The 25,782-nt window shown below is 38.3% G+C and overlaps 2 protein-coding genes across 6 annotated transcripts; one reads left to right on the top strand and one right to left on the bottom strand.

The window, feature by feature from the left end:
- Window positions 1-424: 424 nt before the first annotated feature.
- On the bottom strand, window positions 425-3,548 carry LOC115918831 (60S acidic ribosomal protein P2-like). The gene is made up of 3 exons (XM_030992022.1): window positions 3,418-3,548; window positions 1,605-1,777; window positions 425-638 (listed from the first exon to the last, which is right to left on the bottom strand). The coding sequence occupies exons 2-3, from the start codon at window positions 1,774-1,776 to the stop codon at window positions 475-477; spliced, it is 336 nt and encodes a 111-aa protein (XP_030847882.1). The 5' UTR covers window position 1,777; window positions 3,418-3,548; the 3' UTR covers window positions 425-474.
- A 5,561-nt stretch (window positions 3,549-9,109) lies between these two features.
- On the top strand, window positions 9,110-24,755 carry VSOP (voltage-gated proton channel). 5 transcript variants are annotated; one of them, XM_030990965.1, is made up of 7 exons: window positions 9,110-9,260; window positions 17,099-17,391; window positions 19,151-19,189; window positions 21,480-21,647; window positions 22,685-22,814; window positions 23,424-23,591; window positions 24,284-24,754. In XM_030990965.1, the coding sequence occupies exons 2-7, from the start codon at window positions 17,125-17,127 to the stop codon at window positions 24,535-24,537; spliced, it is 1,026 nt and encodes a 341-aa protein (XP_030846825.1). In that variant the 5' UTR covers window positions 9,110-9,260; window positions 17,099-17,124; the 3' UTR covers window positions 24,538-24,754.
- The last annotated feature ends 1,027 nt before the right edge of the window (window positions 24,756-25,782 follow it).

Below are 25,782 nucleotides of genomic sequence, written 5' to 3' on the forward strand. Positions count from 1 at the left end.
AAAATTCCATACCTTTATAACAAAAGGCTTGTGCATACAGATCTAACAAATCTCATTCCCAGAGAGACTTTTCATCTATTTTTTTGTTGTGTGATGGATAGTCAGTCTCAGCCAGACCTACCAACATATTTGTGGGTCATTTACATTTTAATGTTTCGCCATTCACAATTGACTTTTTAGTCTGGCAAATTTTGGTTGCTCTAAAATGATTAGCAAAGTATTTTGCACCATCCTTTCAATGAAATACAATAATCACACAGTAATTACACTTTATCAAGAAAAGAATACAAGGACCAATCAGTAATTGATGTTACAACTGTAGTGTATTTATTATAATATATTACAGAATTTGAGGGATATCAAATGCTCCAATACAATAACTATACACAATACAAGATGATGAAAGTCCACAATGTTGCAACAGTTTCTTCTTTTGTCAGCGTTTCTTGCCATAGTTTCGAATCAAGTGGCATTCTAATCGAAGAGACCAAAGCCCATGTCGTCATCAGATTCCTCCTCGCTCTCCTCCTTCTTTGCTTCCACCTTCTCCTCTGCGGCTCCACCGGCAGCAGCACCACCACCGGCAGCAGGAGCGGCTCCTCCGCCTCCGGCAGGCATCGATGCCAGCTTGGATTTGCCTGGGTTTGGAGATTAGATTGAAACAAAATAACATACAACATACCAGGGGTGATAGTGAGCACTAAAAAAAATATATGTTTTTTGTTTTGCCCTCAACCGTGCCCCCCTTGAGGGAAAATGGCATCCAACAACATTCCCCCTTTTCCAGTAAGAAAATTGGGAAAAACTTGGGGGGAAAATAGGGCAAAGTAGGGAAGAATAGAGAAAATAAGGGGGAAATCAGGATAAAATTGGGAAGGAAAACAAAATCTGGTTTGTATCAGGCCTGACATACTGACGTAGTACATCAATTCACACAAAGACTACTGGAGAAAAAAAAGTATTAACTCTTTTTTTGTAGCTGTCATTTGATTCAGAAACTATTTGATTAGAGTTCTGTTACTTCAGTTAAACTCAACTCTGGGCCTAAGATCAAGTTTAACAAAGGAAAACTTAGACCTCTGATTAACTACCTTATTTAGAGCACATCATCGTACAAGAATATGAGCACTCGAGTCTGCGAGACTCAAAACGAGAATAATAGCGCAAGAATCAATCTCTCACTAGATTTTTTTGTATTTTTTAGAGTATGTATAAAGTAAATGTTTGCTTTTGTACTTTGTCCAGAGTATATGACCTAACTTATTATATAACTTCAGTCCACATTTTCAGAGACAAAATAGCTCATCACTGACAATCAGCCGAAAGATGGTTAAGTTTGCATCATCATAAAATGTGGCTAGTATGAAGCAAAGTTCCCATATAACTCTGACCAATATGTATACTTTCTCCGTTATCAGGATAAATGAACACTAATTGAGCTACATTAACATTTGGCAATCAAACCTTTCCAATCAATAAGGTGAACAAATAATATTTGATCTACAAAAACAACTTTTGCTATTGTAAAGAGAACTGTCATCGCTTCCAAAGTGTAACACATTGACTCAAAAGAGAGGTGTGTGGAAGGATCCCTGATTACTCACCCTCTTCGATCAGATCCTTCACTTTCTTGCCTTCCAGCTCCTTGATGACGATACCGAGCTTCTCATCGTCGATCTCGACTCCGACACTCTGGAGAACTTTCTTCACATCAGCAGCTGAAGCATTGGGTTTGCCGCCAAGGGCGAGTAGGAGGTATGCGGCCACGTAACGCATTCTGCACACAAAGAAAAAGCAAATCTGTTGTTGAATAAGGTTCATTTTTCAAAACCTTCTTTAATACTATAAATTTATAAAACTTTTTGCCATAGATTTGATTTTCACAAAGTAACTTTGTGTGTATCCTCCCATGATATTCAAGATCATTATCGATTGAGGGAGGGTTAAGACTTTATTTTAAAAAGTGAGTTATGAATCTCCCGAAAATTCAAACTCCCAACCAAAATGGCTACAGGCTTTTGATCAGGCAGGTGATCCAAAAGCTTCTCAAGTTCTGGTATTAAATGGAGTACATTAAAAATGAAATTAGCTGTTAAAATTACTTGGACCAGATAAATTAAACAAACAGAAAATCACATTGACTGTAAGAGCACACCAAACACATCTGCATACAACTCATGGCACAATTATTCCTGATAGTTGGCATGACAAGCTCAATTTCTTTACATTATGTGCCAATTAATCAGATACACTGTAGATCTATGACACAATCTCTACCAAAGTTTTACAGCAGATATCATCTGTTTGTAGTTGTACTAGTCTGAACAATTTTAATTTGTTTGAATCATGATTATTTCTATCATTATCAAAACCAAAGATAAACTACATTCGTTAAATTTTGTTTGTATTGCTCCACACCACATTCTCAGGTATTTGAGAAGACTAATCACAGAGTGTCAGTCGAAAGATGGTGTTCAAATATTACATCATCATAAAATGTGGAGTGAAGATTTCTTGACATGAGTGAAGTAAAACATGTTTGACATTTTGAAAAACAATTAACAAGTCAACATCGAGGGCAACTTTAGAATACCCCACCACTAAAATTGACCAACGCTCGTACGGTACCACATACTTCACCAATGAAGCTAAATTTCAAGACTTTAACTTTTTAAGTAACTCTAAACCTAATTCTAAAGTTAAGCCCACATTTCTCCCTCCAGTTAATGCTGTGACCGTTTTATAAATTTTTATACAAATTTGTCAAAAAAATCCCCCGACCCCCAACGAGATTGTACAATACCAAAAGCAGACAAAAAACAAATTAGATTTAAGAAGATGAGAATTGTCACATTAATATCAATTGAAACTTGTGACACAAAGAACCTCTCACTGCCTTGTGTTCCCTTCGGGAAAATAAGGACGTTTTTTTGAGAGGAAAAGGAGTTTCATACACCAAATCACACATGATCAAATCAAAATTGATGGAAGGCTGGGTTCAAAATAATCAATCGAGGTCCATTTTAACTGCCTTCACATTCAGATACTATCTCGAAAATTGATATCTTATCTCCAGGCAATATTAAATCAATTTACTGATTGTAGCCTGCATGAAGGACCAACAAGAGTAGCACATGTGTTACACCACTTCGAGCAAGCAATCCACAGCCACGCACCACAACATGCACACAACACGTTTCCATTCACACTACACACGTACACATGGCATTCACAGTTGTCGGCGACTCTCGCCATGTCTCGACTCACTGCACTCAGTCACGATACCATTTTTTCATAGTTAAATTTCCTCCTTAATATTCATTAAATACCATTCTTATTTTCAAAATTGAGCACCTAAAGTTATTGAGTTTATCAAATAAGCGTCATTTATATTTCATAATAGTTTGGGCGTCTTACTTTAAGTCTTTTCGACACGAAACGATGTGCACGCCAAGGCCCAATTGATAACCTTAGTTGAAAGAGGCTGTTCAACGTCGTCCAAAATTGAACTCGCATGAATGCGAGATGATGCGTCGGTACGGTTTGGATTTCGGTACCATACTACGCATATAGAGATTGTCAGGAATGGGGGCGGGGACTTGTTGCAATGTTCATACTTTTAACTTTTCACTAATCAATCTCCTTACTTCTACACACTTTTTGAAGGGGGCAAGGGGAATATTAATTTACACCAGCTCACCAATAACTTTTCAACCATGAGATATATAAAGAAAGAGTCTAATCAAATTTTGCTCATTAAATCACATATATTGTTGCGCTCAGTTGATCGCAATCGGTGAGCTCGCCAGCCAGCTAACAGACATATGCCATAGGTTGAAACCAAAGTATTTATTTTTACTGGTTTTATATTTTTGTTTTGAATATTATTTATTGTGATTCCATTCAACAAATTCATAAAAAACAAAATTACATTTGATACAAAATCAAGCTCATACGTTTCGTATAATATGACAAATAATGACCGTCAGAATGGAAACTATAAAACATAAAATACCTCAAACTCCCTTTCACTCTCAAACCCCCTCCCCTATAAAAAAAAAAAAATTTAAAAACCTCTCGTCCGGCCTAAAACCCCTTCCCCCCCCCCCCCCCCTAAAAAAAATATTAAAAAAACCTCCGTATATTTTGTTTTGTTCTCAATACAGCTTATTTATATTGCATTAAGCATTTCAATACAGAAACAAATAACTCTAATCCATTCCATAAAGATGAATGGAAACGAAGGGACACTGATACTATTCAAGGAATGGAACAATATAACATAAAATGAAAGAAAACATAATAGAATCCATTATTCAATGAGTTTTTATATCCTTCGACCACCAAAATAGCCTCAACTCCGAGGGACATCTATACCCAACCCGTCCCCCTATAAGGACCCCTGACCACCCCCATCCGGCCCCATCATATTATTTGGCACCACCCCGCCTTTTTTTTTTTTTACCCACGGCTGAAAATCTAAACCTTTTGTGGCTATTTCCTTTTCTTCATCCCTATATTTCTTTCTTTTTGATACCGGGCCTACAACTGGCGGAGGTATTATCGAACTTGCTGTAGCCCTATAAATCATATATTTAATTATGAAAGTAACTTAAAGCATTTTTACTCTTAGGGAGTTTCCTGAAATGCCTACATGGATATCCTGCCAATCTATTTCTTAGTATCCCGGATTACTTTTTTTTTTAGGACACCCATACTTGAAAATATAGTCTACTTTGGGATTAACATTTACTTCCTTCTCAACGGTACAATGTGGAACACAATGTATATATAAATTATATATGTGATTTCAACATAGAATAATTCAGATAACGCTTGTGTTGAGAACGCCCATAATAAGTTAATACCGTCAAGTAGTGAGAGAAAAAGCTGCAAAATTTTGACAAGCACGGCTATTTCGCGTCATATGGAATATCAGTGAATGTAGATCATAATTAAATTGCATAATTAATGAAGTATGGAATATGATATTGCTATTATTAATTTTGATTTGGGAACAGGAAACCATCGCACGGTACGTTATTAGTACCATTTTCAGGGGTCCACAGCGTTGGACTCAATTTGCCGACAAATTTACCACCCCCTCCCCCCCCCCCCCCAAGAAAAATGCAGTCCCCCCCCCCCTCATTTTCTGAGTAGATGCACATAATTATTGCTTCATAAAAAATGCTTTATGATTATTGTTTTCTTCTTCATTTCATTTTTTTATATATTATTCCTGCTTGTCAGAAATATATTTTAGAGGCTCCTTTTGTGTGCCCGCGCCCGTGTCCTCAGTAGGCCTATTCTGGCATTGCCCTAGTCAATCTCCCATTTACTTCATTAACAGTAAACCCCAACCCTCCACAACCGCAGCCATGCAGGCATGCCCTCAACTTTGCACGTGTGCTAGAAATTACAGATCCGACAATGACAAAGTATAAAAGAATGACTCGAGAGCCCCTGACATAACTCAAAGGAGTCCGAGTTTCACTTGATCGAATATTTATGGACGAGTTATTTGACGACTCAGGTACGACTTTTGCCCACACAAAGTCACACGGCATGGGTCATCAAGAAAATATGAGCTTGTTTGCTGCCCTCTATTGATCAAGATCTTTTACAACAGTGGGGCATTTATATCACTGATCTCTCGATCTACGAAAAAAGGGAGGGAAAAAAATTGAATGACGTCGCTAAATTTTTTTTTTTTTTTTTGTCCCTGAAATTTGAAAATTTGGCAGATCGGTATTGTTAAGAGGGGGGGGGGGGGGGGGGGGGGGGGGGGGGGGGGGGGGGGGGGGGGGGGGGGGGGGGGGGAGGGGGTGGGGGGGGGGGGGGGGGGGGGGGGGGGGGGGGGGGGGGGGGGGGGGAGATCACTTTTTAGGTCATTTTTTTTTTTTTTTTTTTACATAAATTTGTTTTGAGGGGGGGGGGTTTCCTCCACACACATTTAAACAAATTGAGGGGGTTCGACCCCCCCCCCCCCTGCGTACGCGCCTGTTCCCATCTCTGAAAGGCCCACATTATTTAACATATTTTCCAACAAAATAGCTAGGCCATCTGAAGTCGGGACAAACCTTAAAATAGTAGCGGCTTTTTATATATACAGGTCTCTTGATTATTATAAAGCAGTGGAATTTGAGGCAAAAGAGTCATTAATTCCCATCGTTTATAGACACTGAACAGTGCTCTTCTTTTTCTTCTTCTTTCTAAAAATCGTGCTTCTGCCACTTTCAATCTGCATATGATCACAATTATTTTTATCGAGTTTAATGAATAGGCCTAGTACCACCAGATCCGTTTTATTTAGACCTACTTTTTTGTATATTTATTCTGCAATATTATTGCGCGGCGAACATTTATTTAAACAGATGATAGGCACTATAACGAATACAGACATTAGGCTTTTCATCTAATTGCATCAGTATCAAGAGTAGGCCTTACTTTTTTATTTAAAAAAACATATTGCAAGAATGAACAGAATGCCTCCGTTTATATCGTCCGATTTTGCTTTCTGTTCATTTTTTACGATTTATTTGATGATGCTGCTATGATGTAACCTCGACAAAAAGCTTTATTTGCAATTCGTTGCTATTCAATTATTATCCACTTTAGGTTTCATAATTGTCGACAGCTGGTCACAACAGAAGTCCCTATGAAGGAGAATCGCATTTATTATAGGCCCATCCAATTGGTTCACTTCTGCTGAAATAAGTGTTATTTATCACTAATCAAAAACAAAAGTAATAAAACAAATTTAACTTTATTTTGTCTCGCATACAATTCTTTTTAGAGAATATACACTGTTGCTCATGAAGTTGGAATGTTTTTTGTTTACCCCAATTTATGGAATTAAAGTGACAATGATTTATTCCTAATAGATCTAAATAATAGTATACATTCTCAGATTTTATTGAATAATAATTTGCCAATGTGTGTTTTGCCGGACTGCTAAAGCATGTGTATGCTACTATGCTTATCAACTAGGGGACCAGTACGCCCTTAAGTCATAAATGACAGTAATGAGGATTAATTCCCACAAAAAGGCACTCAATATAGCACATCGACACGGTTTTGATCCTGGGGCCTCACAGTTACTAGGCCATTGCTTTGTCACCGAACCATGACTGTACGCAACGGGGGTTAGGGTGGGGGGGGGGGGGGGGGGGGGGGCAGTTCACACAAATAAAAACAAACAAAGAAAATGCAATAAATTATCAATAATTCATTGCATTTTACCTCGGTCCCCAAAATTAAAAAAATCCTCTGTACGGCCATGCATTACGGCTTAAGGCATGGGCATGCAGAAGTATTTTTTCTGTTGGGGACCGGGGGAAATGCAATGAATTATTGATAATTTTTTGCATTTTCTTTGTTTGTTTTTTTATTGTGTGAACTGCCCCCCCCCCCCCCCCCACCCTAACCCCCGTTGCGTACAGTCATGGTTCGGTGAGCACATTTTTTTTTTGGTCCTCGAAAATTTGAGCGCCAGGGGGGGGGGGGGGGGGGGGGGGGGGGGGGGGGGGGCCCAACCTCCAAAAAAGGTAAAAATCACATGTTTTGACATGTTTTTTTTTCTCAAGGAGGGGGGGGGGGGCGGTACCCCCTCCTGGATCCGCCACTGCATCCCCATACCCCCTTCCGGTCCCGCGGCACCCCCACAAAAAAAAATCAGAAAGCTGTGATTGCGAACGCACTTCAGAGTTAACGGCTCAAATTAAGACTAGTACGAAACACGATAACAACAAAAGTAAGAACTCCTTTGATCGAAGGCATTGTTTCTCACCTCCTTAATCCCTTAAATATTCTAGAGATTCTACTGCAAACTTCTCCATTATTATCTGCCGGTCAAAGTGTTAAGTGATTGCATCTTTTCATTCTTTACAAAGAAATATAAGCCCAACCCATCTCGTTTTATCGCGTTTTCACTGACGACAACGCCGATGCTGGTGGAGGGTCAAGCTGCAGGCATCCTTGCCTTGCAAGGAGCAAGCTGGAGACCAGGGGCCCGTTCCTACAAACCGTCATAAGTCTAACTTCTTGACTAAATCAGCGTTAGTGAACAACTTGTCCGCTACGTGTTTCACCAAGCCCTCTTTGCCAAGATCAACGACAACATCCTGACTAAGGAGTTATGACACCTCTGACACCGTCGTATCTCTGTCATAACTATTTAGTCGATGGGCACGCCATCACATGTCATTTATTGGGTAGACTATGGCTGGCAAAAAAGGACAATAAATCCTCCAACTATGATTTTTCTACACATTCACTTAAACAGTGAATTATCGTTTTTTGTATTTGATAATCTCATGAAATATGCCATGTTTGTATTTAAGGATTTTCCCACTTAAATAAACTGATTATACGCCTTTATTTCCACATTGTAAACTCATCGAAGGGATATGTATTTTGCCACGGCAGGCAAGCCATAGTTTGAAGTGTATTCTTTAGTTTTCAGACCCATATTAATTTCGAGATGAATTTTATTTTCAATTATGCAAAGTGAATGGTTTAAACATATGTTTTAACGTTTGAAATATTGAAGTTTTGTAATTTTTATATTGTGCTGACGCCAAAAACATTGAACACAAATTTCATTACATCGTATTTTTTCAAAGAATAATATAAGGTGTATTTTTATAAACTATCAAATGAAAATATTCGGGGGGTGCGCATCTCAACAACAAAACTGATTCACTGGTCATGTATAAAAAACTCACAATTATATTTTACAAGTACTTCAATTGTTTAATCTACACAAATTTGGAAGTATATTGGATCTCTTATTTCTTGGTATCATTTTTAATCTTTTTTATTACTAATTCATTTAAATAATTGCATTTTCCCTAATATTAATTTTAATAATCTGGTGGTATTGCGACTAAGGCTAATTCTCGGCTCCTCTTCTCGCCGATAATATCGATCTCACGAGATACTAGCTAGTAAGCTCTTCGTGAAACGGTTTAGGAAGATCAGAGACATCTCCGTAGTTGGCGGATAAAGTTATGACTGTCTTGTCGTTGGTTTCTAGGAACGAGCCCCCCATGCGTGCCCGTGTGTCGGCTGAACCAAACCGTAGGCTGCCGACCGTCTCGGCGTGGGGACCGGCCATCAACAGCAAACGCAAGCAAGATCATCATTTTCAATACGCTGATCAAGCTTGGCCTTTTCTTGTCATCTAGCTGCCACCTCCCCCCCCCCCCGGAATTTACCAAGCCAAAGAGAGCTGAGCTGACTCAATCTCAAATATTTACGTGAGTTGTTTGCACTGAGCAGTCTTTTCTATTGTAACACTAACACCTATTTTCCCCCTCCTCTTCCTCCTCATCCTCCCTCTCCTCATCCACCTTCTCTTCCTCCTCCCTCTCCTCCTCCTCCTCCTCCTCCCTCTTCCTCCCCTCCTCCTCCTCCTCTTCCTCTCCTCCTCCTCCGGCCTCACCCCCTCTCCTCCACCTTCTCTTCCTCCTCCCTCTTCCCCTCCTCATCCCCTCTCCTCCTCATCCCCCTCTCCTCCTCATCCCCTCTCCTCCTCATCCCCCTCTCCTCCACACCCCTCTCCTCCTCTCCTCCCACCTCTCCTCCTCATCCCCCTCTCCTCCTCATCCCCCTCTCCTCCTCATCCCCCTCTCCTCCTCTCCTCCACCTCTCCCTCCTCCTCTCTTCCCCTCCTCATCCCCCTCTCCTCCTCATCCCCCTCTCCTCCTCATCCCCCTCTCCTCCTCATCCCCCTCTCCTCCACACCCCCTCTCCTTTTCATCCCCCTCTCCTCCTCATCCCCCTCTCCTCCTCATCCCCCTCTCCTCCTCATCCCCTCTCCTCCTCATCCCCCTCTCCTCCTCATCCCCCTCTCCTCCACACCCCCTCTCCTCCTCATCCCCCTCTCCTCCTCATCCCCCTCTCCTCCTCATCCCCCTCTCCTCCACACCCCCTCTCCTCCTCTCCTCCACCTCTCCTCCTCATCCCCCTCTCCTCCTCATCCCCCTCTCCTCCTCATCCCCCTCTCCTCCTCTCCTCCACCTCTCCCTCCTCCCTCTTCCCCTCCTCATCCCCCTCTCCTCCTCATCCCCCTCTCCTCCTCATCCCCCTCTCCTCCTCATCCCCCTCTCCTCCACACCCCCTCTCCTCCTCATCCCCCTCTCCTCCTCATCCCCCTCTCCTCCTCATCCCCCTCTCCTCCTCATCCCCCTCTCCTCCACACCCCCTCTCCTCCTCTCCTCCACCTCTCCCTCCTCCCTCTCCCCCTCCTCCTCCTCATCCTCCCTCTCCATCTTCTCTTCCTCCTCCCTCCCCCTCCTCCCTGATCCCTCTCCCCTCCTCCTCCCTCCCCCCTCCTCTTCCTCCTCCCTCTCCCCCTCCTCCTCCTCCCTCTCCTCTCTCTCCTCCTCCTCCTCCTCCTCCTCCTCCTCCTCCTACTCCTACTCCTCCTCCTCCTCCTGACTAAAGTAGATTTCAGTTAATACTGAGCTTAACATTGCCATGGTAAATTATGGCCATTGAATATATACTTCATGGTTAAATGATCAAAATAATGAAACATTTAAACTGCTCATTTTTTTTTATTTAATAATTTCTCATTTTGATCAAATACATGTGGTTGGAAGTGACCCACAGGCCACATTCTAACCTAATGTAGTTGGAAACCTAGCTGTTTCTGAAGTTCCAGGTTATGTTCGCAATGGGCAGTTTTTTTAAGTGTATTTCTTTGGGAAAACTTCATTGTACTTTCTAGCTTTGGATTTATTTTTCTTCAGGAGATGCTAATGGGCATGCTTTAACTACATTCTGCTCGAGCAACTAAAACAATTGAAATATTTCATCAGCAATCAGAGCAATAAGAAGATAAAAGCTATGATAGAGAGGGAATAATCCTTTTTTTTAAATCATACTTTTGCATTAAAGAAATTTAAGGTGTGAAATATTTACCAAAGTAACGGGAAAGATTTGTCTCAATTCAAATTAATGCAATTCAGAATATTAAAACTTGCCAAAGCAAACTTGATTTTCAACTCCTCAGGCTCACTAACTTGGACTTGCATTTTGTTATAGTTTTTAGTTGCATTGAAATTTGAGGGATATACAGTATATTACCTACCTGCTTACACATAGGCTACCAGTAGATATTTATCATATCAGTGTTAGTTAGCGGTAGATTATGACTTGGAAGGCCAAGTAAGGAATAGTTCACAATATACAGGAATAATTTAGCCATAGGATAGCTCACTTTCAAAGAGCCATTTCATGTAAATTAACTGTATGGCAAATTGGAGAGAAGATACAAAAAGAAGGAAATAAATTAATGTAATTTAGATTGTGGCCCCAGGATATATGAACTGTTTTCCGGCTCTACCTTTTTCTCTGCAAGAAAAATGGAATTTGTAAATGCCATACTTTCAGAATAGAACAAAACTTGACTAACCAGCTTCAGAGAGAGTTTTTCAATTGTTTTTACTCTTTCAACTGGTGAAAAAGAGACACATGTATTTTTATTCATTCATTTATTCATTTATTGCCAACAATTCTAGTTACTTTGTATTTCAGCATGACCTTTGGTAAATGGAGCAAGCAAAGAGGAAGATCAAATCATGTTTGGTCCCATTCTTTACACCATTCCTTATGACAATAAATCAATCACTAAGAGTAAACATTGAATCTTAAAGAAGTAGTTTTTGTTTGCACTAAGGTTTCTATTGTTATGAAATATGACTCAAACATAGAAACATTACGTACATGTACATTAAAACTATTTACACAATCTAATTGAATTATTTTAATATTATTCTATTCAGATTGTACAATTTTTTTTACAATAAATGCATCAATAATAAAAAGTAATTAAGTATCTCCTTAAAGAAGGTCTGTTTTGCATCTTTTTCTATGGGGAGGCTTAATTCGATAATGGAGCACGACTTCATCACTAGCCTAACACCTTTTTTCCCAGTAATAATCCTGAGTTTTGCAATAATTTTATTTAACCAATAAAACACCCCATACCATATTGGGAAGTTTCAGGCCAGGTGATTATAAACAGACTCAAAGGAGGATTTTCTTTTCTTTTCTTTTAATTCTTCAAGTGTCTTTGTTTTACTTTACTGATTGCGTGACTTTTTTTTTTGGTCTTGAAAAGATGCCTGCATTATTACCTAGGCATATCATTAAAAGAAAACATTACGTACACATGATTGGTGATGTCTGAAACACTTTGGTTCATTTTCGACTGAAATTAAAATACATCACTATGTTTAGGTTTTTGTCAGTTCAAAATCACATTAAAAAAGGAAGTTAGTCAGAGGTCTAAGTCTCTTTTTGTTAAAAGTTATTTCATACCCTGGAACAAATTTAACTTTTTGTTGTTGATATTGATGATCATAATCCCCCCCCCCCCCAAAAAAAACCTCAATGGTCAGGTATGTTGTTCCTTCAAAGAGCCCTCGGTGTATTTCTCAGTAATTGTGTATCCTATTTATTTCCTCTTTTTTTTTGCACACAGCGCATACAAATTAAAAGTTCATTTCCTCATATTCCGTGTTCTACATGTATGTTATTTTCCCTCTTCAATCTTCAGCTCTTTCATTCAAGCTTTGGGGTCTGTAGCTTGTTCTGTCCTGCCTGAGTGTTTGTTCTCAATTACTTATTGTTGTGGAACTTGACTGCAATATAATTGACGGCCAACAAAATAGATAACTTTGTGTGATCATATTGTGTGTACATGGTATTGTCTGACAGTGAAAGCAGGATAATAAATTTTTAGTATCGTGTGTCACGGTCGGATCGGTATTTGAGAGGGAAAAAAGAATCCATTAACTTCTCTCAAAGGGTTCACTTTGTATTGAAGTTAGCAGTGTAAAGCGGTAATGGCCGAGGGTGAAGGTGAAGGTAGGTGTGCTGTAGACTCTGGAACCATGAAGCCTGATTTAAAGCAGACTGAGGAAGTTTCTCAGGGTTTGTTGGAACAGGGAGATGGGGGTAGTAGTTCCCATGGAAACAACAAAGTGGGAGAAAGGAGTGGTGATGGCCAATTTGCAGAGCAAGGAGGAGTTTGTGAAACTTCCGAGGATAAAAACGATGGATGTGAAACTCATTCAGGAGCTAAAACTGATAAGCATAAAACCAAATTGGAAGGTAAATAAATATTGTTTTTGTGTTATGCTTCGTTCTCAAAAAGTTTTACAGGACAATTTTCAAAGCATAGGAAGTAACTGTTCAAGATTATTTAGGGGTCACATAGCCCCCCCCCCCCCCCTCTCTCTCTCTCTCTCTCTATCCCCCTTCTTTTAAGGAGCTTTGGGTAAGATTGAGGTAATCCTGATTTTGTAGAGTAACTAGGCTACAAACCATTTTGCCATTTAGATTTATTTGGAAGAATCTATGTTTTAATTTCTGCTCCCCTGTCTCTCAGTTTCTCCCTCTCTCTCTCTCTCTCTCTCTCTCTCTCTTTCTTTCTCATTCTCACTCACTCACTCACTCTCTCCTGTTAATCTTTCTTATTCTTCTCTCACCCAGCTATTTTGTAAAAGCAGATATCAAACCACATTTCCTCCTATTTTCTATGTGGTTAATCTCTTTTTCTTCATGTCTGGCTCTTGCCATTTTTTTGCACCATTGTAATATATTTGTTGAATAGTCTGTTACGTGGCATTTCACAATTTCTTTAAAATGTAGAAAAGGATTCTAACTTTGATCGTAAATGAATTGGCACCCTTAATTCTACATAATATGTTAAGAACAGGGAATAGTGAAGCAAAAATCATGTAAACCCATTTTATACTGTTTGTATTTCCTGGTACTATTAGCCATTGATAAATGTATAGTTGTTTGTTTGTACATGTAGGAATATATTTCAAAGTCAAATAGCATACTCATTCTCCAATTGATGCTTCTGTTGAGTACAAACATCCTGTCTATATCCAGTATACTTTGTAAAAATAACTGAAAGTCAAGAAACCGCTGTTAGACAGTACTACAGACAGTTAAAGACCAACTCTGAATTGGAAAATGAAATGGATAAATCATATATCAAATTGAAGCTTATAAGCCGTTGAACAATTATGATCCTAGCTGTAATCATTACAACAATCAGTGAAAATTAATATGAACTTACCTGTATTTATTAATTATTATCACTTGCTCAATAACAATGTTGCCTATTTTTGCTACATGTATTAGTATTACATGTATTAATGCTGATAATATTGAAACTGATGATAATTTTTGTACTTTGAGTGTTGATTGATACAGTTCCTCTTGTATTTTGTAAAGTTTTATTTCATTGACTTTTTGGCAAGATTGAAGCACATATTTTGCATTTTCCCAAACTGCAAGCAAATTCAAAATATCAAGTTTATTGCTTGAGCTACAATTCTAAGTAAGGAACAACCGCAACATGTATCAGTTCCATGCATCTTCTTTTGGCTTCTGTTTACAATATATTGTGACTCTGTGAGTCCGCCTTACCCAGTGTGCCTAGCCTCTGTGTTTGTCAACTGATAACGAGATTTGCTAAGTGATCGACTACACGGTGTCAGGTATAGTCACATGACTAGTAAAGTTTCGGTCCCAGGGAACCTCATTCTGGTGAGCTGTACTTAGTCATACTATGTAATTAGTTAGGGGCTCAACTTGCACTAGCTTCTACCGTGGGAGTGACATGCAACACGCACCGTGAAGCGATATAGTGTGAGGTCATCAAAGTACATGTAAGCTAGTGTATGAAGAGAGCCTAAAACAAGTCATTTAGTGTTCATTAAACGTGTAGTATGTACCAGTAGAAAAACAGTAGCGTGCCACTCGCTGAGTTTAAACAGGCCTTATGGTATTCTTGGCAAATCGAGGAGAGGATCAGTTTGTGTTCTTTCTGTTTTAACAAGTTTGGAATTTATTCTCTAGTCCCTGGAATCTTCTCACAGGTGAATTGTTGAAGAGTGGATCTTTTTTTAAGTGCTGTGCACTCAGAGAATTCAATTGAGGTAAAAACAATGTTCTCTCTTTCCATACTGAAAGATATTTGACTGTGATGGACTATGATGAAATTGAATGTTTGAAAATTGGACTGCCTTAAATAAATTCTACCAATCTGATATTATATCTTTTATTGTGGATTGAAAAGTGATAAGTTTAGTTGAAAGTAAACATGAAGGATGCTCTGTTCATTTCAGATCACCTAAGCCTGTGAAGTGCATTATTAGACGGTTGTATAGTTCATTATAAGTCGGTTCTACTTCTTTACAAAATTGAAGGTCACAGAACTGAAATTTAATAAAATGGTGCATTGCTAATTACTGTATAAGCTTGTTATAATCCTGGACTTACTAATATGCAATCATTCACAACAGCAAACATATACAGAATCTTATAATACGCATTCAGTGTATGCTATTTAATTGTCCTTCTGAAAAATGACAGAAATCTTGGCTTGCAATGCGCCTCCAGGAAATCTTGAAAGGCAAAATCAAAAAGGGAGATTGGAGAAACCGAGAAATAGTGTGGGAAATTGAATTTCCTATGCAGATTGCCTCAATCAAATGCATTTTTTTTCTTTCCGGGATGGGGGGTAACCATGATAAAGTAGCCTTTTTACACCATGCCTTTGAAGTTAATGTCCCCTGGAATTGAGGATCCCTTTTAGTTTGACTCGAATGTGAACTTTAAAAGAACAATACTTTGCCTCCTGGGGTCTACCAGGAATCGATCAGCTCCTTTGAATTGTGTACCGGTAATGCTACAAGGGTTCAAAGTTTGTTTAGATGTGCTACCTTAGAACCCTGTCAAAGTGCAAATATTAGGAGGCGTATCGATCGTTTAACAGGTACCCTCCCACTTTGTCCCCAATCGAAATTGCCTTTGGACTCTGATAATGTAAATATATACTCAAAGAGTTCACTGAGAATTATATATTATTGAACCTATACCAAGGAATAACTCCTTCTCTGTACAGTGTATAATGACTTGGTCAAACTATTCTGGAAGATATTAGATTACAGCACAAGTAAAGTATAATTGTTCATTTCCTTGCCATTTCATCATCGTTTGGTCCCCTCAGGTTTTTCGAAAATTGTATACATGTGCAATATTCAATTATTATGTGTTCATTTTGAAGTACAGGCCACTAGGTCAAATCATATGATTTCATAAATGCACCTGTATGACTTACCATTCATTAGAATACACCCTTGATAAAAACAAATGATAGTATCATGTGGGATGGGTGAAGCCTAGCTGGGAGGAAGAATGGAGTAAGTTGTTAATTTTTTTTTTAAGTGCTTAAATGAGTTTAATTATGTGGAGTAGATTTTTTTAAACGGTACTTTTGAAAATGTGTATCTTTTTTTTAATTTGTCGGTCAGACCTAGAAGAGCATTAACTCTGCTGTGATAAAGTAAATGAGTTTTTTGGCATCATCAGAAAAAATAGGCATTATCTTTTTAAGACTTATATCGATCTGCTCCAGCTACATTGTGTATATGAACAATTGGTGTATTTAGATTCAGGATATTTTATGACTATGTGCATATGTAGTTTATATTCTTGTGAAAATTTGATTTATTCTTTAATGTTAATGTGCTGGTAGAGTTGTCACCACACACACTTGTGAGCACATACAATGTACATGTAAGGGCTTGAACACATGTGTAAAATTCTTCATGTACACGTTTGGCTCCCATTACATAAAATTTGTTATCTATAACAAGTGTTACATTTTTTATAACAATCTTTCTGTCAACCAATCGAATGCAACAGTTTCAGTAGCTTATAACAGTTATTGTAACTTGTTATTGATAACAAGTTTTTATGAAACGGGGGCCCTGCACTGGAACATAAAAACACAGTAAGTCTGGTTTTACAAATGATTACTAGTATTACCACATTCCAAGTTCAACCCTACCAAAAAGTCTATATACATACCTAATCTTAGCTCTAAGTCTAACCTTAATCCTAATGTTGACCCTACACCTAATTGAAACCTAACCCTAACCCAGCTATAGTAGAAGCATTAAATCTTGGAGCAAGTGTTATAGGAGCAAATGTCAGGTCAACAAGTATGCCTTTTTTTGTTTTCATAATTTTATTTGTGCATTTTCTTTGTCAATCTTTTCAGGTGAGACAGCCCCTGCAGATGCCGAGATGTTTGGTTTCCGTCGTCTGAGCGACACGACAAAGCCCTCCGAAGGCAATGATCAGCAGAGGGTGATTGTCAAAGACGACAGTAGCGACTCGGTGGTCAGCGACTCCCATGATGGGCACCCGGCCAGGACGGAGCCGCTCTCGCTGCGAGAGAAGCTCCACGAGATCATGGAGACGCAGAAATTCCACATCGCAATCTTGGTCCTGGTCGTCATCGACTGCATTCTGGTCATCGTCGAGCTTGTCATTGACTTTGAAGTGTTGAGCGTACGTATTTATATCCTGTGCTATACAATTTGAAAAGAATTTTTCAAGCATAATGGAAGTTTTCATACTCTTTCGTACACTCTGTACATGAACATGTAGAATTACAGAGTCTATATATTTTTATATTTTATTAATTGGTCAGCCGCATACAAGGACCACCTCCTTTCTGGCTGCTACCAGCATTAGCAATTTCCTTTGTATTATTCATGTGTGTAAATTGATTCTGTGTATTTCTGTGTTTATCTATGTTAGTAATTGTAATTGTGTGAAACTTTGTATACTGCTTTTGTTTTACCCTGTATGTTTTTTATTGCTTGGCAAAATAAATTGAATTGAATTGAATTGAATATATACCTATCATTCATCACTATGAATATGACGGACAAAGAAAGCGGACAAAATATACAGTTCCTCATTCTACCCTCAACAATTGCTGTGGTCGACAAAGGAACATCCCTTTACTGCTATTACATGTATGTAAAAATGTGTAGAACAGGTGTCACATGCATATTCACCTGTTCTACACATTTTTACATAATAGCAGTGAAGGGATGTTCCTTTGTCTACCACAGCAATTGTTGAGGGTAGAATGAGAAACTATATTTTGTCCGCTTTCTTTGTCCATTATGTTCATAGTGCATACTAGGTTAAGGTACAAAGAAGAATGTATAAATTCATGTACCAGTATTTTAAAAAATTTGATCAAAATATGAAATTGATAGTACTTGGCAAAATGCCAGACGTGATGAATATATTGTTTTTATTAAAGATATTACATTTCTGTGACATGACAAGAAAATTTAGAAATGCCAGGTATATGAAAGTAGATATGGTATCATATTACGGACTATTGTCTACTGGAATTTAATTAGCATCAAGACTAGTCTATATTCTATAAGCCACTGTATGGTTTGAATTGATTTTCGTTCTACATGTATACCCATGCAGGCCTTACAGGCCAAAATAATAAATCTCTCCCCCCCCCCCCCCCCCCCCCCCCGAAAGAAAATGTCCATTTCCTCTCTCAAAGTGCAAGTGCATTGGGATATAGTTTACAAGTTTATTTTCAGTTTTCATTAAGAAGTTGGCTACCTATTGCCTTATTGAACCCAACTGTTTAGCTTTTAATTACTAAGCTACTGAAAATGGACACTTTCTAATCCGTCAATGTGCCATGTTGTAAAAATGTTGACAGTGCAGGGCCTACATTTTAGAATATGCCACAAATGCAACAATGATGCATAAATAATGATTTACACCTTTTATAATGCATCTCCATGAATATTTATTTCGAAGGATGTCCAAGGTGCTCACAAAATGGATATTTAAAAACCAATATCATTTCTAGTAGGAATTAACCCCCCCCCCCAACAACAAAAAAAACAATCAAGTTTGGTATTATAGGTTCGGTATATTCCTTTAAAAACCCATTTTCTTCCCATAGAAAAGGAAAACTCTGCAAAGCTTGCCAAGTAACTCCTTGGTTAACCGACAGTTCTGTTGGTGGAATATCCTAGCACTAGCAGATTGTACTTGTTGATACTTTCAACAGTTTAGATTATCATTAAGACTATATATCCTTCATTCACATTTGTGGAAAAATGTGCACTAAATAGTCTACAGGGAGAAATACATGTAACTGCCAAGGAATGTGTGCATGTACATGTTTACCCCATTTTGTAAGCATACCAGTAAGTACATTAAGCAAAGGTGTTTATGAATCGTCATAATATCTGACTATCAATTAAACATATTTCAGGCAAACAATCATGTGCCTGAAGCAGGCTGTGCTCATCCTGTAAGTATGATATTTTGCTGTGATTGATGCCGGCACAATGCTAATAACAAAACACTGCGGTGGTGGATGGATCATTTAATCATATTTGTCTGCACAGCTGTAAACCCTTGTAATAACCCGGTAGTAAAACCCGTCTTTAAAAGGTCACTGAACATTGTAGGCCTGTATGTGTTCATCTTATCAATGTAATACAGTCAAACCTGTCTATAGTGGTCACTGGAAGGATATGGTTTTAATAACCTTTGTATACAGGTTCTACAATGCATTTAGTCTTTCTATAGGGGATATGAGTCATATGGGACTATTGTAGACAGATGGCCATTATAGCATAACCACCATTAATTTACTATTTATTATTTGGGGTGCAGATAGTTTTACTGCATGCAATGATTATAGCAGGTTTCTATCAGGGACATCTACATCTGGATACGTTTCTCCTCTTTCACAAGTTGGTTGCCATTTAGCAAGTGCGTAAATGGATGGGAACCTGGCTACATACCTAATAAGTGGTGGATTTCTGTATAAAGCATATTAAGTATTTAAAACCCTTAAAGAGCAGGGGGAGAGGGGGTGGGGGAGGGGGGGGGGGGGTGGGCGAATGCACCTGGCACCTTTCTTTTGATATCTGGACCATCTAGGAAAATGTTTCAGAATCCCTGTTATTTAGCACATAGATTAAAGTGAGTACACTTTAGGTGGACCCCCACCAGGGTCCCTAAGACGGGCCCCTGAATGCTCATCTGATCGTAATTAAATGCCTCAAACCCCTGCGCTTGTGGGGGCTCTGCCCCTTGAGCTTTGCAAGGTCTTTGCCCCTGGACCCCACAGCAATTTATGCTGTACTATATACTTAAGCACCCCCTCCCCACTTAGATAACGTTCAATGGGGCCAAAAAAAAAAAAATTGCCCACTAGATATCACATACCGTATGGCATCATACAAACACCTTTTATTACTATGTATTAAGTTTGTGGTTTAATAGCCAAGCTGCAGTTTGGAGTTTGATAGCAAGATTGTATAATGGAAAAGTGTTTGGTTTCTCTTGTTGGAAATAAGCATGTAACAATGGAATCATGCCGTTTGTTTGGAGCCAGAAGAGCATTAACTCATATGCTTTAACATGAAGTTAACGTCCTTGTGACACTAAACAGATGATACGATACTTGTGGGGATAAAAGATTGCTAACACGCCAAGTAAATTATTTCTCTATGGAGGATAAATATGCAGGCAGGTGAAATGATCTGAGCCTTTGGTTGTAAACTGAAAGTCTAACCATGTTTTGCTGGTTCAAATTTGTAATCAACCCACGATTATTGCAGTTATAATTAGTTAATCTCTAGCTGTTGCAAGAATCATTGATTGATAAAAGTTTGGGTTGAATATACAGGCCTGATAAAAACCAGATTTAAATCGGTCTCCCGATTATTATTTTTTTCCCCAATTTTTTTTCTTTTTCTTCCCGATTTAAAAAAAAGAAGAAAAAAAATGCTGATTTTTTTTTTTTTTTTTTTTTTACGAGATTTTTTTTCTTCCATTATGTTATCCTGATTTTCTAGATTTCCCCCTTATTTTCTGTATTCTTCCCTATTTTGCCTTATTTTTTCCCAAATTTTCTTACTCGAAATGGGGGGGGGGGGGGGGGGGATGTTGTTACATGTAGATGCCATTTTTCTCCGGCGAATCCTCTTCTTCTTTTTTTTTACTCAAGGGGGGCGTGGTTGAGGGGAAAACAAAAACCTAATTTTTTTAGTGCTCACTATCACCTCTGAATATAGGAGTGATTTAATATGACACTAGGATTTCAACATTTTTTTGTATGAGTATCAATCAAGGTATTTCATACCCACATGCTCAGACTAAAAGAAAAGGAAAGGGACACTTAACGAGGACAAATTTGAAATAGAAGGAAAATGAAGGAGAAGGTAAAAAGGGATTTAAGTTTACCTGCAATAGATTTGTCACATGTACAATGTAATCAGTTAAAAAATTGCCAACATTGAAAAGAAAAATTTCACCTGTTTATTATAGAATATACTGTTGGTGCAAAAAATTAATAATGATGGATTACATAACTTCATGATCACGTATTCATCATTCATCTCAATTGGTTTGCAGTGTTGTACAAATGTCAAATGATGTACAGCTTTATATGCACAAAATTACCTCCAAACAGGCTTATTGATGAATAAATGCTCTTTGTAAGTTATTATCATTGCTGAGTAGTGTTTATTTGTTTGATTAAATTTATTTTGCTTTTTTTTTGTTGAATTTTATTTTGTTTTGAGTAGCAGGAGGAAGGGCAGTGCAATGCAACAGAGACGGACAAAGAAGAAAAGGAGGTCACTGCAGCTAACGTCCTTCACTATATCAGTATTGGTATCCTCTCTATCTTCATGATAGAGCTTCTCATCAAGATACCCGTTTTCCGGATGGAGTTCTTCAGGAGTAAGCTAGAGGTAAAGAGCTCTTTTAGAGTTGTTGTGGTCTACAGTGGATAAATCGTCGGACTGTGGATCACAAGGTTTGCAGTTCAAGTCCCGCCATGGCACTATGTCCTTTGGCAAGATATTAATCTACCTTTGCCACTCTCCACCCAAGGTACTGATAGGAAGGAATTCCTTGGATACTGTGAGCGCCGAAATCGGCTGCCCAGCAGAGCCGGGGTAATAGTAGGAGCGCTTTGAGCACCATGCATGGTGGATATGTGCGCTATATATATAAATATCCAATATTATTAATATTATTAGTTTACCAAAACAAATTCTTATAAAGAGAACATATATGTGACAATTTTACCACAAGCTATTCCAATTGAGAGTATATTAGTATGTATGACAAGTTTACCATAATTGAAAATGTTACCAGTTTTTACCATCACCTATTCTTATTGAGTATAAAAGTTAAAAACTAAATTATTCATACCCTTTATTACCAAGTATTGAAGTTTTAGATGTAACGGTATGTGAAAAATCAATTTGACCCATTTCATGTTTCTTGAAAATGTGACATATCAAAGCTATTTTCAGTCCTCATATGATGATAGATGCTTTCAAGAGCATTTCAGTATATATACTATTTGAATGATACCCATGTCTTGCTTAAAGATGTTGGGTAATGCACTGCTCATTCTTAGAGGAGTTATCCCCCCCCCCCCCCCCCCCCAAAAAAAAAAAAAAAAAAAAATTGTAGGAAACAAGTAAATTAATCCCCATTCACTAAAGTGACTCAGTAACATATTGCCTCAGATTCTGAAACAAAATCCTGGACTTAGATAATACTGCAAACGTAATTATAAGCCTTTAGGTCAGTCTTTTAGGGCTTCACCATATCACAAACACTGATAGCACGTAGGGCCATGCATCTCAGATTTAACATGGTTAAACGATGCCTTTAATACCTGTATGGCCAATGTATACAGTGACCACTTATACCATAGGTTTAAAGATTCAAAGCTCTGTTTATTCTTCTTATTTTGTTCGATTCTTTGGAACAGGTATTTGATGGAATCATCATTGTGATATCGTTTGTACTGGACGTTGTATCTCTCATCTATGAGGAGCAGTTTGCAGTGTTACAGCTTCTAGTCCTGCTTCGACTGTGGAGGATAGTCAGGGTAGTCAATGGTAAAAAATCCTGTCAAAATGAATAATAATAATGATAATAACATTTGCTTATATAGCGCCTAACACAAGTCTCTGTTAAGCACTCTACAATAATGCAGCAAATTATCTTGGCTTTAGCAGTGAAGCTACCACGCGCTCTGCATTTCAAGGAATAAATTCCTACCAGGTTCCCATTTACTTCACCTGGGTGGAGGGTGGCAAATGTAGATCAATGTCTTGGTCTGTTTTCCTATGTATTCATTAAAACAAAATTAAAGAGTTGCTTTGCACTCTGTAACATAGTATTCGATAGTGGTGAGCAACAATCTTCAATCTCAGAACATAAACTGTCATTCTCGGTTTGTATAAACCATGTACAAACATTTTTGTGACCAAATGTCGTAATGTTATGAACCAGAGCAAAATAACACTGAGGTCCTATAGGAAATCTATTTATTCAGATGGTCATATCTCAGCCAATTCAATTGGTTTTCGACATTTGGAGATTATTTGTTATGCTCTTTCGGAAAAAGGAGAAAGTGCTGTTTTATCATTATTATTATTTTAAAATGTTACCATTTGATGAATTAATGGCTGGTTACCACTTTACCCCCTCCCCCTCCCCTGCAGGAGTAATCCTATCGGTAGAGACGCAAGCTAAGAAGAAGATAGAGCAACAGAAACATTTAAGAGCCGAGGTGGAGCATGAGATGGAAAAGTTCAGAAGATACTGTGCAGCACAGGAGAAAGAGATAGAAGTCTTGAGAAATACACTCAATCAGCATGGCATTCAAATAGGTGAGATGATGATGATGATGATGATGATGGTGATGATGATGATGATGATGATGATGATGATGATGATGATGATGATGATGATGATGATGATGATGATCCACATCACTTGAATGGCGCCATTTATCTGTTTCAAACATGTAAAGGCGCCCAATGAGATGTGTTTGGTTTGTATTAAGGTTTTGGTGAAGAATAGCTTTGAAAAAAAGATATACTGTTTTAACTTGCCTTTTTAAAATTCCAGAATGATAAAAACACCAAAATCAAACAATATAAATGTGAAATAAAGGGGAACAAGCAACTGATAAAGATAGCAAGGTTTTATTAGCTGGTTCATAGAGAGCTAGACGCTAACCTTGATTAGCATTCATTTTTTGTGTTCAACTCTGAGTGCAAGATGAAAAGCTCCAATATATCCTTATTTTAAAGGTACTCATCTCAAGATTTATGTTGAGATCATTTGTATAGAGTGTATTATATCGCTTCTATGAATACTCGGATCATAAAGAAGGAATATAAAACAAATATACCAAGTATTTAGTTTGTAAGAATAGTGGAAAGTATCTTTGGAGGGACTGGCAATAGTTACTATTTTTTCCTCGATGATAATTTGGTAGCAGAAAGAGAAGATATTAAAACAACTGCCCTATCTCTACTATGATTCTAACTTCATTTTCTTCAAATTAATCATGTAGATGATGACTACGTTGCAAAGAAACCCCAATTTAGCCTGAATCAGCTCAATGTGGTGGTTGAGATGAACTCGGCTGACAAACACGACACAGGAGAAGATGAAGGAGAAGGAGAAGAAGGAGGAGGGGATGGAAACACCAGACGTCATGAAAAAGAGCGAGAGGCACTAGGAGAACACACCATCACCCTAACAACCGATGACAACGTGAATACGATTCAGGCGGATTACCATCCTCAGGATACCACGTTCACCTAACACCTTGATAGATGGATACTTCCTTTTTAAATGCAAACAAATTTCTTAGCCTCTACATTGGATTGAATATAATCCCTAACCTAGACCTAACCTAAGCCTAAGCCTTAGCCTTACATGAAGCCTAATGCCTCAGTCACTCCTTCACGTATTTGGCTTGCGTATTTATGGCAAGCCGTTTAAACATTTATTCCTATTTCTTGATATCAATAAATGAATTTCTGTTGTAAGGCAATGGTAATTCTTGATATCAAGAAATAGGAATAAATGTTAAAATGGCTTGCCATAAATACACAGCAATACGCAAGCCGAATACGCAAAGGTGTGACTGAGGCATAATCGAAACCTGAACCCTAAACATACATCTTTGACAAATTAAATCCCAGAGCAAATGTCGCCAGGGCATGTGTCGGATCAGCAGATATTTCATGTCTTTTTACAATCTCATCAATAACATATTAAGGGCCTTATACTTGTACATAACTTTGGTGCATCATAACAATCATGTATAAAGCATTTGTAACTAATTGACTCATCAATCCATATGTTGTAAAATAATATTTGCTTTGATAAAACAGATTTTTCTATCCTTCCCAGTGTCACAGATTGTATATTATGGGATATATTTCCAATGAACTTTCTCTGAACCACCTTCCATTGCACAATGTGTTGAACTCCATCCCCTCTGTGCTGTCAATTAGTTATTTTCTCTTGTATTTTGTTTGCAACCTCACGGGCTATTTATTCAATCTGTGTAGTGGTGGTCATTTTTTACCTGCCTGCTAAGAAAGCATAAATGCTTGTTAGTAAGCAACCAGAGGACCGGCGGCTTTAGGTCCTCTCTGAGAAAGAGGATTGATGCCTTACCAAAGGGCACTAGCGTGTTTCGAACCCGGGTCGCCGAATTACAAGACCACTGCCACCAACTGAGCTATCGTGCCTGTACCGTATTCTTTTATGAGATAGTGAAACATTTTCTCTTGGATATTGAGCAGTCTTCTCTGGGATTTTATAATCAAAGTGCTTTTTCTCCTGCGGGATGATTTTATTACACGATGTATCTTGAACATGCATTTAATTGCTGAGTGTGGATGAAAGTATCGATCCGTGCAATCTATTTGCATGCATATATATGTCTAGAGGGATAGAATTGGCTATGTTCCACCAATTGAAGGGGTGTTGTAATGTGAAGCTCTCCATTCGCTAAACAATCTCACTTCTACCAGATTTCGGAAAGAGGAATAAAGG

This window comes from Strongylocentrotus purpuratus, unplaced genomic scaffold, assembly GCF_000002235.5.
Source record: "Strongylocentrotus purpuratus isolate Spur 01 unplaced genomic scaffold, Spur_5.0 spur5_scaffold_2, whole genome shotgun sequence".
NCBI lineage: Eukaryota > Metazoa > Echinodermata > Echinoidea > Camarodonta > Strongylocentrotidae > Strongylocentrotus > Strongylocentrotus purpuratus.

What these genes read in the sequence shown, in the direction of transcription:
- LOC115918831 (XM_030992022.1), bottom strand. Translation starts at nt 1,776, where the DNA reads ATGCGTTACGTGGCCGCATACCTCCTACTCGCCCTTGGCGGCAAACCC. An exon ending in GAAGGATCTGATCGAAGAGG is followed by an intron (nt 639 to 1,604) that starts GTGAGTAATCAG and finishes CTCCAAACCCAG; the next exon opens with GCAAATCCAAGCTGGCATCG.
- VSOP (XM_030990962.1), top strand. Translation starts at nt 12,858, where the DNA reads ATGGCCGAGGGTGAAGGTGAAGGTAGGTGTGCTGTAGACTCTGGAACC. An exon ending in GCATAAAACCAAATTGGAAG is followed by an intron (nt 13,126 to 17,098) that starts GTAAATAAATAT and finishes CAATCTTTTCAG; the next exon opens with GTGAGACAGCCCCTGCAGAT. An exon ending in GATAGTCAGGGTAGTCAATG is followed by an intron (nt 22,815 to 23,423) that starts GTAAAAAATCCT and finishes CCTCCCCTGCAG; the next exon opens with GAGTAATCCTATCGGTAGAG.